This window comes from Homalodisca vitripennis, chromosome 4 (genome assembly GCF_021130785.1).
Source record: "Homalodisca vitripennis isolate AUS2020 chromosome 4, UT_GWSS_2.1, whole genome shotgun sequence".
Taxonomy (NCBI): Eukaryota; Metazoa; Arthropoda; class Insecta; order Hemiptera; family Cicadellidae; genus Homalodisca; species Homalodisca vitripennis.
In genome coordinates this window covers 107,799,161-107,815,764 of record NC_060210.1, presented here as the reverse complement: position 1 = coordinate 107,815,764, position 16,604 = coordinate 107,799,161, and the positions used below count along the sequence as shown (strand labels likewise).

The window sequence follows — 16,604 nt, the reverse complement described above, 5'->3', positions numbered from 1 at the left end:
GTTCCAAACTAAAAAAATAAAATAAAATAACAAAATAAATAAAAAATAATACATATTTTAATAAATTTATTGAATTTAATTGACATGAGGTATTTTTTTCTAAAGCACGGCCTTATGTTCTACAGAACACAACAAGTTTCAAGCAAATATCTTGATTTTTAAAGAAGTTACACATTTTTAAGAAAATCCCTGCAAAAAGTCCATTTTGAGCTGAACAGTTCTGGGTATGACCCATGCTAAAAACCTAACAGTTTTATGTCAAGATTTAAAAAAATGGCAAACAGCCAAAGGGTTAAGTAATGTAAAAATCGGCTGCAGTCACTGGTTTTGGCTCCGGGCATTATTTTTGTTGTTATGTTTGCATTATATTCATTTTTCATAATGTTTTTTTTAGGGCCTCGGAGTAGAGAGTCACCAATTATTAGTGTGTCTACTTTTTCTTCTGTGTGGAGTTTGTGTATGTTCGCTTCAGACTTGTGTTGTGGTTCCTGCCGATTGTCAGTTGTGGGGCAGAGTTCACTTAGTGTATGGTTGTGAGGTGTGTTTGCGGCTTTAGTTTTGGTTTCAGGGTTAGAGTTCTTGATTAGGTCCTGTATAGTTTCTTTCAGTCTGTGGATAACTTCAATTTTTTACTACAGTTTCAGATAACCTTAGGTTTTCCTGAGATTTGTCTTCCAATTGTCTTTTTAGGTCAGCTGTGTCCGTAATAAGAATGTTGATTATTTAGTTTAGTTTGATATTTGTATTATCATTAGGGCTATTCGGTTTTGTTTGTTTTTTTTATAAGTTTAGGCATTCCTTACATGCCCATGTTAGATTAAAAGCTTCTGAGATCATTGATTTATATTGTTTTTCGGTAATATTTACGCATTTAAAATGGTACCATTTGGGACAATCACATTCCACCGCTTTGTCGTAAATATCAATGCTAAGCAGAAGGTCGCAGATTGAGCAGAAGTCCAGCGTCGCTATTGAATCGTTCCCCGAGTCAGGGTTGGGGGCAGTGGTGTTTATATTCTTGTTGTGTCTTACCATTTGAAAGGACAGGCATCGGTTAGGTAGGATTTTTAATGTAAGTTATTTTTTATGTTTTTCAGGGTGGCCACCCAACTGGGAAATCGGGAATAAGCCAGAAATTTTTCTGAGAAACGGGAAAATATAAAAAAATTTTCCGTCTCCAAGAACTTATAATATCAAGACATAATTTGACAGATTTTTGAATCAAGAATTGATTAATTACAAAACATTGTATTTTACGCGACGTGGCTCATGAAATTGTGAATGAAGATCGACATATGTTCGTGAGCTACATCTGACGCCGGTTGATCTAAGGTTACCTCCACTAGTGTAGTGAGTTTATCTATTAGTTCTACTCCTGTGCCGTGGTAACCCTCAGCCCCTCCCCCCCCCCCCAAAAAAATATGTAACAATGCATTGGACAATTAAATTTGGCCAACCAATCGTTTCTGACTTCGGGACTAAAAGAGTGGTACGCTTTAAGCGGTAACACGGCAGAGCTGTAGTAACTGCGATACAAACTGGTTTTTTTGTACTTTAGTATTGTTCAGTGGCCGAAGTTGTCCAACTCTTATTCTTTTGAGAAAATGGTGTTTTGGGAAGACGTGTGTTAGATAGATAGCACAGGCCTAAAATGTACAATGTTATAAACAGGCTTCAGAGTTCGGTTTGTTGAATAATGTAATGTTTGAAAGTCTGATAAGAGGTGCAACCCGGGTTTTTGAGTACATCAGAATGTCAGTTGGATGTATACAAAGTTTAATAAGATACATTTAGGAGAAGAAAGCAATGGGTTAGTTACAAGTAACGTCGAGAAGGGGGCGTTTTCGTCCTGTTGCACAACAATGACAGACTGAGCTGAGGGTTGAACGGCAGGATAAAAATTTAATGTCTAAAATTGGCGGCGGATAAACACCATTGTGTGGTACTGCCTTGCTGCTCACGTTAGTCTAAATGGGCGCAAGAGCTCTTGCGAGTGTTGCCACAACTAGTGCTGAATAGTTAGTTACAAGAACTGGAGAACAGTGTCGGATATTAAAATTTTAATTATAAACATTGCTGAGACAATCACTGTCGTGTGTGAACATACTTCGTCTTGACTCCTAGAACAACCAGCGATACAACTGTAGCAAGTACTTGCGACAGTTCTCGTGAGTAAAATTGCTTATATTGTTCACATTATGCTACATTAGTTGTGTAAATTCTCTTGCAACTTTACTTGCCAGTGTAAACACAACTTATTGTTGTTGCCAGTTTACAAATGGCAGACGACCAGCGAATCAAATCAACCACGCTCATCAGTTTTTGTTGTCAGAGCAACATTGGTTGGACGACGTCTGGAAATCCTGTCAGTTCTCCAGTCAACTATTTACCGGAACGACTTTTACGCACACGTGACGATCGTTCAGACGATTCGAAATGTTCAAACCACGTGCATTAAGATCTTTATGTCATGTTGTTTCTTAGTCCTTGACTGTAATCTAACTGACTGAGTCTGTACTGTTTATTCGTGGACAGAAACGATCGGCAGTACTCAAATTACCGATTGGTGAAACATATTTTTGTAGTTCTTTATGTATAAAACTATTAAGAAATATATAGCAACAGAATAACGTAATTTATAAATAGTATTATAATCGAAATTCGTTTTTTATATATCTATATTTTTCAATGCTAGCGTGTCTGCTGGTTCTATGCGCGGACTTTACCTGCTCGATAGTAAAAAGATGATCGCTAATTGGTATTTTATCCATACGTCGTACTTTGCTTAGTTGCAAATAAATATATTCTCTCTAAATATATATCCAGACATTTGTACGTAAATGTAATATATTCTGGAAGGTCATTTTATAACCTACCATTTCTATTACTTAAAAAGGAAAAATGACTTAGAATTCTAAATATATTCATTTCCCTGAATCTCTGCAAATTCCTTTTGAAGTCATGTGGAGTTCTTGGGCTTCCCCCCACAGCAGTGCTGTGTTGGTATTTATTTGTTATCTTTGTATTTCTGAAGCGGATACATGTATTTTCTAGACATCACAGAAAGGAAAGTTATTAGATATACATAATGTTATGTAGACACACCGAAAGACATAAAAAGAGATAAAATCTAAGTAGCTTAAAATAGGTGATAGCGATAAATCGTCACCGAATTTCTCGCATATCGGTAGTGACGAAATGCTAGAGCACTGCAGCTTTGGGGCATTTCTTGCAAATATTGCTAATGATGATAAAACGTCATCGTTGCACTTGGTGTAAGGGTTAACCCTTTTACTGCCGGCCATTTTTTTATTGTACCAGTCAAAATTGCCAAGGAGGAAAATCACTGTTGTGCATTCATTTACAAAAAATGCTGTATCTTTTTTATTTTTCATTAGATTTGCATGAATTTTTATTTTATTTACTCGTATTTAAATGCTGTTTTTTAAATAATAAAAAGACATTTTAATTTGAAACAAACACATTATTTATTTTTAAAAATGATATAAATAAAAAATAAATAAAAAAATAAAAATTGTGTTTGGCATCTGATAATTTATTTTTAAAATTATACTAAAATTATGAGCATGATATCATTATAAACTAGAACAATTGCTTAGAACATATACCAAATTTGAAGGTGCTACCTTGAAACATAACTGCACTATGAGGATTTTCCCAAAACTGGTAGGCCTCCTCTAGGCCTACCAGTGGAATTTGAAGGTAGACTTATCTGTGCCACATCCCCCTCACTATCTAATAACTCCTCATTATCTGATGGTAAGATACAGTCAGGATCGTCATCAGTGTCATCCACATCACTTTGATTGTCATCAATAGCCCTAACAATAATATCAGATTCGTTCTCGGCATCTGAATCTGACAAATTCTGAAGGAAATCGTCACTTAGTTCGTCTTGCACTTACTTATTGTTCCCTCACTCACAGGAGAGTTAGATGTAACTCTTTTACTCATTTTATCCTTGATCAACAAAAGTAACACTTCAAAAAACTTTCGATAACATTGTAAACAACAACAATGAACGAAGATTTCAGTAACATAATCCGATCATCTGGTTTTGACAGCTGTCTAGGTAGTTCGTCAATTCTAGTCAAAGACGACAAAAATAGAAATCCAAAGTTCTTCAAATGGCTTCTTTCATTATCCTTTGCTCCTAAACAACCAAAATACCGAATATTTTGGCATTTGAACATAACAGTAGCCAGTAACGATAAAAAAAACATACGTCCGACATATCGGACGTTGGCGTTTTCGGCAAAAATGCCGACGTCCGATATGTCGGACGTCGGCAGTAAAAGGGTTAAATACAGTACTGCAGTTGTCTATTTGGTTTGAAAATAGGCTAGGTAATCAGAAATTTTTGACCAGGACAAAATCTGGAATTCGAAAAGAGGTTTTGAGTGGCCACTCTGTTTTTTATGTGTTTTGTTGTTTTTTATTTATTTTATATTTATTTACTTATAAATTGTATAGCAACTAATGGTTGCTGAGCAATTTTAGCACAAAACCATTAGTATCAAGTTCCCTGGTCTCGCCAAAAAAGCCACAAGGCACAATTTGTCATCATAATAAGAAAATATGACACTACAAAATGTAGGCTACATATTAAACTAACATATGCAAACAAACTAATAAACTGACCAAAAAATACAATGGTTTTTTATGTTATTATACATTTTTTTGCTTTACGTACAAAAGTTACAAATTTTATATCACGGTAATCCCAAATTTATGTTCTATTTGTCAAATGCAAATTTAAAAATCTTAGTTATAAATTAAAAAAATATTAAACCCCAAAAATAACGATAGTTTGTCACAAATTTTGTTACATGCATTTTGATTTAAAAACATGTTAAGTCAATAATTGTTTTCTATTAGTGTAGAATTTAAGATTTTTATTGATATATAATACAAAAAAACTTCTCTTCAGTACCATGCTTGGAAATATACATAGTTTTTACCCTTCTCCCTACTTTTCAGCAGGCGCTAATAATGTAACTTCCTTTACATTAGTTGATAAAGTCAAGTGATGACGTTTCAATACTTACTTGGGATAGTTTAGTTGTAGAAATCATATTTGTCAGATTTAAAGCACGTTTGATGGTTAAATACAGTAGTGTACATGACATCGATTCAAAATGAACTTGCTGAGTGAACCTAGAGGAATTCAAAGTGACTCACTTGCCAGTAGGAGGGTTAAGTTAATATTGATAGAAATTTAATTCAATGAAGCTACATTGCAAAATAATAACTTATTCTGGCTTCCGAAAAAACAAAATAAATCCAATTACATTTTGAGTTTAGTGTACCAGTCTCTCATAATGGTAGGTTAAAATGGGTACTTTGGTATTGTACCGACCACACCGTCAGTAAATGCTGCAAGCTTTGAATTATCCCCTGTATTCATGAAAGACTTCACTGGAGACTAACCAGGAGAGAGTTAAGGACCTGGCTAATAAGAACACCATACTATAGCCTAAGCGAATTTCTCGAAAACGGACAACTAAACAAATTGGACAAAACAGGAAATTTATAAATTAACAATATTATAATTCTTGATGAATTTACAATACAAATATTTGGACTTTGACTTTCCAAAATAGTCGCATTGCACAGCAAGTTTACATAAGTAAATCAATACTTATTTGCATTACTAATACAAATCTGATTATTTTTCCAATCCACACCATTTCATTAAATAAAAGAGCAAATTTCTAGAGTTATTTGCAATATGAATGAAGCAAACTAACTACTGACATGGCAACAATAATTCTACAATGATGAGGGTGAAAAATGTATTGTCATTCTTCCCCGCACATTATTGTGGTCAAATACAGTTTTAAATATAGGGAAATATCTAACTTAATGTGGTTATTGATAGATTAGATGAATAACCTTGTCAATGCCATCGTTACTTTTGTTGACAAACATAATTGTTTTTTAAATAAAATAATGATATTCCATGATGACGTTTAAACCTAAAACTCATCAGTTGGGTTAAGTTTACTACTGTTAAATATCTTGTTTGCAATGTATGAAGTACTCATGATGTGTTTCAAAACATTCAATATCAATAACTTGTATATTGTTATGTTTGTAGTTTGCTGGTCTGGACTTGCAGGACGGCAACAAGGAACCTGCCGGCCGTAAATACATCCCTCCTCATCTTCGCAATAAGCCAGCTGGTGGTAAGGAAGAATTTACATTGTAAATGTGAACTAATTGATTATTAAATTTCATATAACCTGTAAAACAACATTTTTTAGGTAAAAATATTTGCAATGGTTGGACTACTAGAATCTATTTTATAAAATGTGTCACCAAAACTTAAGACTGCCAATATACAGTGAATAAAAGAACACTACACTATATTCTTTGTGTCACCAAAACTTAACCCCTTGCGCTCGAATGGCCAGTAGTACTGGCCGCGCTAGTTCCACTCCCAGCTAGTCGCCATGTTTGTATACTTTACCAGCCAGCTCGTAATTCTTTTCAAATGACCTTTGTATTCGAAACATAGGTATTTAAAAATGACGTAAACACCATTTATAGATAATTAAAGAACAACTTTAATGAAACTAACTTATTCTAAGATAAACAGACTGTTTGTTGATGTTATTTTTATACATACATTTTTAAATTCAATAATTAAAATAAATTGCTGAAATTACAATTTGATATTTACATATGACACAGTCGTAAAACATTTTCCAACATTTTTAGTCTTTGAACTTTTTGGCGGAGTGGAATTTTTCAAAACATAATCCCATGTGAAGTCCTGGGTTGTTAGAACATGTTTTGCAGTAAAATTTGTTGCGTTTTCTGTCCTTGTCAGGTCTCCTATCACTACAAACTACACAGTCCTTAGTCTTGCCACCATCAAGTGGATAGGGGATGTGCAATTTTCCGTTTAATCTTTCTTCTTCATCTGAAGTGGAAGGCCTTCCTCTTTTCCTTGAATTTCTTACATCTCCCACTAATTCTTTAACCAAAATTTTTCTGGATCTTCTTTGCCGTATCTTATTTTGTCCTTGGTTCAGATTGTAAAGTATAAAAGCATTTACAACTGCCGTTTCAAGAAGCCAGAAGAAAATCTTCCTCCACCACTTAATGGATTTTCTTGTAAAACAATAACTAGAGATGTATTGATCTGCAAGATCTACCCCGCCCATTGATTGGTTATATTTACAAACCACAGTCGGTTTTTCAACGTCTTCTTCTTGTCCGTTTTTCTTTGTGCGGTGAACTGTTTGGGTTTAGTTATCATACAGGGTACTCAACATAGCTACCAACTTTGTGTCTTGCCACAGGAGCACTGCAAACTTCTTCTTCTTTTCTATAACAAATAATGTCACCTTTTTTAGTTTGATTTTGCCTGCTTTGTTCTTCTGTTGACTCCTTATTTGCGCTGGTAGGCCTTTTCGGTTCATCGTAACAGTTCCTGTGATATGAATTTTCATTTCAAAAAGTACTTGAGCAAGATCTAGGTTCGTGTAATACCTATCAGTAAAGACATGAAGTCCTTCTATGTTCCTATAAGTCTGTTTAAGTTTGTCAACCAGATGGATAACTATACGGCTGGTAACGCCCAAGTCTTGCCGTGGCATTCTATCAGTGGTACATTTGCCAAAATATGGTTCCATTGCACATATATAGCCTGTGCTTGATTCGGAAAGAACAAATATTTTAATACCCCATTTTATTGGCTTGTCCTTATTGTATACCTTAAAGACAACTCTACCTTTGTATCCGACGGTGCTCTCATCAACACTCACTTTATTCTCTGGTACATAAAATTCTCTAAAATTCTTATCCATGTGTGCCACCACATTTCGTATCTTACCTGAGCGTGTTAGCCTACCACCTACACGTCCAGAGGGGGGGGGGGTGGACTGACATGAAGGTTCCAAAATAATTGTAGGAATCTCTCTTTGCTGAATACGTCCTTAAAGAACGGCTGGTAATCTACCCATTCAGTAGAAAAATAATCGTCCAGTTCTGGTTTCTCGTTCATCCCCATGTTAAGAACTACACCCAAGAAAGCTTTTAATTCTGATAATGACATGTCATGCCAAGACCGCCACATTGACCTTTTTCGGAGTGGTGTTTTCATCTGAATTTTTTCACCAGCGTAACGGTTAGTCTCATTGACGATTTCTGATAACAAAGTATCATTAAAAAACAGCTGAAAAAAAATCTAGGGGAGTCTTTGGTGTGTGGAGGTTTATAGCCACTGTTACCTGCCCAGTTAAACCTTCTAAATTTAGCATTACCTGTTTTCCATTTTTGCCATCCGTCTGGACTCACTTCGTCTTCACTCCTATCTGTATCATCTACTGACAACTCACCACTGTCCTCTTCCACATTTTGTTCATTTGTTATATTTTGAATATCCTCTTCATCATTTATGTTTTGTTCCATTATACGATAATCGGCATCTTCACCCAATTCTTCACAGAGTTCATCTTCAAATTGTTCATTGAAATTGGAATCCAAATCACTATTGTGTTCAGAACCACTGTCTTCATCAATGTCACTTTCATCGGCCAATATATTTCTAACTTCATCAGAACGTAAAAAGTCATCCATTGTTCATTTACTAAAAAATACAATATTTACAAAATAATAAACTTAACAAATTTATTGTATTGTTCACAAAGCCTACTACAAAAGAACTGTTCCAAATGTAAACACTAACTATTTACAAATATTTACAAAATAATCAATTGCACAGCTGCCATTTTATTCGAAAGATGTGTTAATAAAGATATTCAACTATTATTTACAAATTAATAAAAATTCACAGCTAAATAACATCAAACAGTACGAAACACAAGTCAAATGAACACACAACAAGTAGTAATGAGCGAGGGTGACTGACCTTCGAAACATCAGTTGTCTGAATCTTCTACCCAGAAATGTAATTGGCGGGAAACCATTGTTAGCAGATGTCAAATTTAGTTTAAGAGTTCCTCAATAGGTTACAGCACTCGCCGGACATAGAAGTATAAATTAAAATAATAATAATAAAGTGTTTACGTAGTGTCCAGTAGTACTGGCCATACGAGCAATGGTCGTATTCTGTACTGGCCAGTACAGGTGGCCATTCGAGCAGCCAGGACATAGCGTAAAAAATTAAAACCAAGCTAAGGTGGAAATGTCAGCGGGCAGTACAACTGGCCATTCGAGCACCGAGGACAAACTATAAATATTGCTTTCGAGTGCGTAGGGAAGACTGCCAATGTATAGTGAATAAAAGAACACTACACTATATTCTTTGGCAGAATTCATTATTTTTGTTTTATTGGGTGTTGGTTAGAAGTTTTGTTAGCCAGCAAAAAAGAAACTTGTGATAGCCAAGTTTTCTGCCAACATCTTATATAAATGATCGGAAATAAATCATAAGCAACAGGTCTTACAAATTTTTTAGTTGTCGTTCAGAGAGACCTTGAGAAAATCTTCCGCTCCTTTCCTCATATTTCTTCTCCCATTATCATTAAATAGTGGCACCCATTGACCAAATACACTTACATTTATATTGTTTGGGTCATAAACTATGAACAGTCCACAATGAATCTTAGCCACTAAATATTTTTCACCCAAAGAAATCTTATAACACCACACACACATACACACGTGTACACACACACACACACACACACACACACACTTCACACTTGGTGGGATTTTCTATTAATGCACTAATTTTTTGAGGTTGTAATTGGACAACTCGCATATGTATGATGCCCTGTTAAAAGTATATTGGACCACTGACACTCCGTTGAACATATCAACTTGAAACGTTAGGAGACAACTATTCAAATCCAATGCATTAAGTCGGGATGGCTGCTTGGTCTAAATCTAGAGACGCTACTCTCGCATTGGCCTTGTAGTCACAGGTTCGATTCTTGCACCTCACACTGGAGACTTTGTAGTTTGATGTAGGCCTACACTTCAATGAGGGTCGTTTGTAGTAGAGCTCACCTTAAATTAACAGTGGTTGGCTTGGGTGGAAGTTGATGGAACCAGTATATTCTTGAATAAGTGTATCAGACCCAAAAACACCAATTTTGAATTTTTTGTCTTTACTACAACTACTACTAAATGAAAAAGAAAAACCATTAGATTTGTGTTTTCCAAGGCATTTATTATTTAGAATAATACAGATATTAGTTTACACACTTATCACATTTCTATTTATAACTTTCTTCCAAGGCATTTATTATTTAGAATAATACAGATATTAGTTTACACACCTTATCACATTTCTATTTATAACTGTCTTCTAAGGCATTTATTATTTAGAATAATACAGATATTTTAGTTTACACACCTTACCACATTTCTATTTATAACTTTCTTATTCTACATGAGTCAACAAATTTGTTTTTAGCAAATACATAAAGTATCCATTTTGTAATGGCTGTCACAGATTATTCAATTTCTCAAGATTAGTACAATTTTAAAGTACAGTTCCGTCCCTCTTTTTTGTATATTTTAAAGAAGTGCATAAACAAACTGAAAAATTTATATTTTTTACTAACATCTTTTTTTGGGATGGTAAAATTTTTCTTTTTTGGAACTTTTATATATATATAAAAGTTCCAAAAAAGGATCAAATATATATATATATATATGTGTGTGTGTGTGTGTGTGTGTGTGTGTGTGTGTGTGTGTGTGTGTGTGTGTGTGTGTGTGTGTGTGTGTGTGTGTGTGTGTGTGTGTGTGTATGATACTTGATCTTGTTTTATTATTAAGAAAGTTATAGTATAAAGCAGAGGTCACCAATTACTTATTAGAGGTTCTTTTTTGTCCATTATTGGACAATAGGAAGGAAAATACCCGTTACAGGCTTAACAGTTAAATAATAAACTTTACTATTTAAATACAGTATGTGTAGATACAATATAAATGAATAAATAACTTATGTCAGCATCGGTGAATGGTTTCATTCATGGTCAACAAATGATTTTTGTTTGATCTCAATTTTTGAGTTTTTAACTAACGCAACTGTTTGTCAACAAATCAAGCACATCGTTACTGCTCCAACACGATTTGGCAGTGAAGCAATACAAATTGGCCGATTCTGGCAAAAACTGTATATTTTCTACTTCCAACTTTTTTCAGTTTCATTATAAAAAATAACAAAACTAACAGGAGTCAAGATAACAGGTACCTTAACTCGTAGTGTAGCGTAGGTACCAGGCAAAGGTATTTAGCGCACGCTGTGTTGGCGTCCGTCACTCAATGTACAAACAAAACACTGACTGACTGAAGGCACTCTTGGGCGGTGTCACTACGCACTATTTGCTCTCCGCACTGATCTGTTGGTGCATCAGCGACGGTAGGAAAGATAAAGCGTGAGAAAAATTAAATAACGTACTCAAGTAACATATTTAAAATATTTTCAGTTGGTAACACAAGGTCCGCACAATCGGTTGGCGCCGGACCCCAATACGCCATTTGGTGGCCCCTGGTATAAAGCATGTAGTAGGAGAGTGAATGGAAATTATTTGATTACAGAAAGTCGCGGAGATACTGGCAGAGACAGCAGAGGTGACAGTCGAGGAGAAACTCACTACTCTTCCTCCAGCTTCAGTGACAGGGATAACCGTAACAGGAATCAAGGAGGAGGATATAATAGCAGGGGTGAGAAAAGATTACATTTTATCTTACAGCACAAAAATATCAGTAAAAAAACATTATCTTATTTAATGTATAAGTATTACTAATCCATAATCTATGAGATTATATTATTTGTTTTAAATGGTATTGTTCAAAGAATAAAATGTTAATGTTTTATTTGGCTGTTCAACTAAATAAATCCACTTCATGAAAATACCACAATAGTCTACACTACAGTAATAATCGTAAATATTAATTAATTTAATTTAAACATGAAATAACAATATTCAGATTTCATACAGAAAAAAGTAAATAGCAATGCATGAGAAGTAATTAGATGTAAACCTGGTGACATAGCATGACTACTAAAAACATGTATTTTTAAGTACCACTGCCATGTTTTGGAATTCCACTGCCGCAGGATTGCAGTTGGTGTCCCACACTTGCAAACTGTGTACGTATATCTGTACATGTGTATATAAAATTCTGCTCATTGAGAATCCTGCAGTCAATGAAATACACATTGTTGTTTTCTTAGTGCTAAAGGTTTGAAATTCATTGTCAGATTTGTGAAGTTTTGTGAAGTAAGACAAAACAATATAACATAGTAAGCAAATGTGTCAGAAAATTTCTTCGTGGTGTGTGAGTAAAAGAACGTACTCAGTGTCTCCCTTCAAGTCTCAAAAAGCGAAATAAGTTGGAAAATAAGAGAACACATGTTCTCTGGAAATTCACCATTGTATAAGTCAGTCAAAACAAAAATAAAATTCACAAAAATACCTCCTTTTTAGCAAAACTGAGTGTTAAAAATCAAAGTATGAATGAGTTTTTTACTAATAAATATTGAATTTTACATTCAGATACTGAATAAAAATCAAGATCACACTAGAAATGTTGCCCTTCCCCCTAGTACAAGCCCCAGCTTTCACAAGTTTCTTTGGAAACGCTAGAACAGGGAATACACCAAGCAGTCTAGATAATATTGTCTTAACTCCTCATACCCACATGAACCTGGGCAGCAGTTCCTTGTGCAGGCAGAAATACATTAATCCAATTCTTTTTTTTTAGACCATACCAACATGATGTCATAACTAGTAAATAACTAAAAAATTGTATTAGAGCACAATTCAGAAAAAATACAAAGTCCACATCCATGAAAATAAACATTTTCAATCAACATAATAAAGAACTAAGTTGAGATGCTAAACAACTTGCTATTCAGTAACATTCTATAAGTAGTTGTACTAACAGAACAAGATCTTAAGCAGAATACTTTTTAACACATTCAGTGCTAACATCTCCGATCAGAGTTGGGTCAAACTCCCTTCTGGTGCTGTCGTCTCTGATAGGAGAAACAACCGATGACATCTCACTTCCAAGTAATTTGGTGTCTTAACATTTTTTTGTCGTTCTTGGAACTACCTCATAATAAGGTATTTATGAGTATAAATAATTGTTAGCATGTCTAATGAGTCTCAATTTTTTTTAGCAGTGAATGTGTTAGATGCTCAGCTAATAAACTATACACTTGTTACTGCCTACAGTAAAGAAAAACACATTAAAGGACCATATATAAGCACTCTAAATTTACTGTAGAAAGTCACAGCCTGGATGTTGAAAATCACAACCAAGAAATGGAGTGTGAAATATCCGCAATGGAAAACACATAAATGTTTTTTAGGTATTTACATACTGCCAAACAAATCTTTAGATACTTTTCATCATAGAATGACAGGAGAATTAAACAAAATGTATGCCTATTAGTGTAACATCGTTATTGGTGGAGACTTACATATCAACACCTTGAACACATTATCGGACTCACCCAGCTACAGTGTCCCAATGAGTGTGTTAACAGCATATAGTATAGCTAGAAATATATCATAGTTAAACCCTTTTAATGCTGGAGTATAATATAAAGTTTATCTGAAAAATTATAAGCCTATTTCAGCAATTTTGTAACATTTTACTAAAACTCCATAAAATCAAAATGGTTTTATATAGGATCTAATGATTATTACATTTACAGATAAATTGTTTAGTTAAAAGCACATAAAACATACATATACAGCTAATTTATTATGTTTAAAAATACACAAATGGTTCAAATATACATCTATTTTTTTCAGTTTCTCTTGATAAATAGCACGTTTAAGAATTATTCCACTATAAAACATAATCAAAATTGAAAGAGAAAACTAAACTAAAATACAATCATCAGTTTTTATTAATATTTTAAAAACTGTAAAACAATTTATAGAAAGCAACATTTTTACTTTTGTGTTGTTTTACACTAAATTTAACCCTTTTAGTGCTAAGGGGTCTGGCGCATTGCCATACCCAAGAGTGCTAAGCATTTTAGGGCATAAATGCAGAGTTTTAGTAAATTCCTTACTATTTCCTTAATTGAGGTCATATCTTGTTACTTTTTTTTGTATTGTATAACCAATAAACAGAAATAAATACAAAAAAATACATTTGTACATATTTGGATTGTTATAAAAAAATGTCCTTATAATGTAAATTTTTTTAAAATTTTTTTCAATTTGGCATACAATTTTAGTGTGTAAACAATTTTATATTATTTTTCTGAGACTACCATCGGAAAGAGCAACTAAAACTAAACAAATTCCATATATTTGATTTTATTTTTACACAACAAATAAGAAGTGTGGATTAAAAATATAATATGTTGTCCGCGCCAAATTTTGCCCTAGATATAGGCCTAATGTTTGAAACGCTCAAGAGAAAAAGTAATACACTTACTATTATTAGCATAAATGCTTTACTAACTTTATTATTATTTATAAAAGAAGAAATTCAAGCACAGTTAACACTTTTTTTACCTAAATAATTGTTTTATTCAGTAATAAAACTAAAAAAAAAAGTAACTCATCATAACCTACAATGTTCTTATTAGACATTGTAACTTAGTAAAATATAATACACACGGAAAACAAAAATGAAAAATGATGTAATGCAATGATTTGGAATACTAATGAAGTAGTATTTCACAATTATAATACAATTTAATCGATAAAATAAGATAAAACAGAGTAAACAAAGCACAGCGTCAGTTCGCTCGCAACGTAAACATCCGAACTGACCTTTTTATTTCACGTCAATGACGTATAAACAGCTGGTCGTCGGCAATTAAATATACAAATATTGTTATTCTATGACTTTTGGATGAACTGTCATCGTTTGCAGCCAGTAACTTGCATAAACTGAACCAATATATATAAAAAATACGCTGCATCTACGACGTAGACGCTAGCACTTTTAGACATAAACGCAGCGTCTACAACGTAGACGCGATAGCACTAAAAGGGTTAAACTAAACATCCAATTAATCTTACAAAATTGCTATATTTTTCTTGTGATTTGATTCATTTTTATTTTGTTGTAAATACGTAAAAAATTATCTTGGTAGAATTTTTACAGTAAAAATCCGTATTTACAGACGTCGGCATTTTTCTGTAGTTTTCACAACGTCCATGTACATGGCCATTGCTGCTTAACACATTCATTGCAGATGACAAAATTACCGGCGACAGAAAATGCGGGAATTTTTTTGTTTTTTACTTACCCAAAACGGATTCAGGATAGCCGAAAGGGTTGTCCAAGGTATCCCGGAAGCTTTGTTGGCCGGAACAGGTGACGTCATGTTCGTGCCGACTCTGCTCGTCATCTGCACCGGGTGCCGGTCCCCGTGTTGTATGTGCTCGCAGCGCACTAGGTTTCGGCACAAACACTCATGAATTACACGTATATAGTACATGAATGACACGTAGATTGTACATCAATAACACGTATATATTACATATTAGTTTGAAAAATATACAACATCAAAAACAGTTAACACTCCCCCCTCCCCGAGTAAAAATTAGAAAAAACTATATACATCCCCACCCACCCACCGCCAAAGACTAAAAACTATTTATTTGTCCTCGTGATACTTATCAAAGCAACTGAGTTCACACAGACCTGGTTCGCCAGGGCACACTGCACAATAGTACACTGTTTCCTTACGCTTGCCTTCTTGGTAGCAAACGCGGCACCTCCGGGTAACTGACTTGCCGTTTCCTTTGCGCTTCGTTAGTTTGGAGAGACGATGCATGCTGTTGCTGGTCGGTGTGATGAGCAGTGGGGCTTCTTTTGGAGTGAGCAGGTCTTCAAGAACACGAACTCAGAAGTTATACATGGACAGTCTATCTGAGTTGTACATGTTGTACAGGTTAAAAGAATTTACTACAACAACCTGGAGAAAGTGCATTTCATTGCGACTCAATTGTCTTCATCAGATGAAAAATTATCGTCAATAACATTAACGTCTTCCTCCATTATGAGTACAGTACATACACTTACACAGTCAATAGACACTATAATCCAAACACACTATATCGCTAAGCATACACAACAAATAAAAATGGCGAACCGGTGATGAATCGCACCAACTGACTCACCGAAACAGACACACCTCACTATGAGTGTTACAGCCTTCCTGGGCAACTGCTCAGCTCACACTGAGGCAATATGAAAGCAGCTGTCGTATGCCGAGCTTGCTCGTCCACCGCCCGGCACGCCATTTTCGCATGACGAGCATGCTCGGCATCCGCAGTGAATGTGTTAAAGGCTTATCACATTGACTGCAGCAGACACTCCCAGCTACTACCCCCACAGCCCCAAAGATGGTACATGACTCATGTCACAATGAGTGTATTAACAACATATAATATAGCCAGAAATGTATCACAGTTTAATAATAATACATTATCTGAGGCGGATGCACCCAGCTACTATATCCACTGCCCTAACGATGGTACATGACTCATATCACAATGAGTGTATTAACAACATATAATGTAGCCGGAAATGTATCATAGTTTAATATACATTATCTGTTGCGGATGCACCCAGCTACTATCTCCACTGCTCTAAATATGGTACATGACTTA

General features: G+C 34.5%; 1 protein-coding gene across 3 annotated transcripts in view; it reads left to right on the top strand.

Moving 5' to 3' along the window:
• LOC124359933 (ATP-dependent RNA helicase DDX3X) overlaps window positions 1-16,604 on the top strand; it is a 61,090-nt gene that overhangs the window by 11,285 nt on the left and 33,201 nt on the right. For all 3 annotated transcript variants that reach the window (XM_046813086.1, XM_046813084.1, XM_046813083.1), the window contains exons 2-3: window positions 6,122-6,209; window positions 11,545-11,670. In XM_046813086.1, coding sequence (XP_046669042.1) covers window positions 6,122-6,209; window positions 11,545-11,670 — 214 coding nt within the window. The remainder of the gene's footprint in view (window positions 1-6,121; window positions 6,210-11,544; window positions 11,671-16,604) is intronic.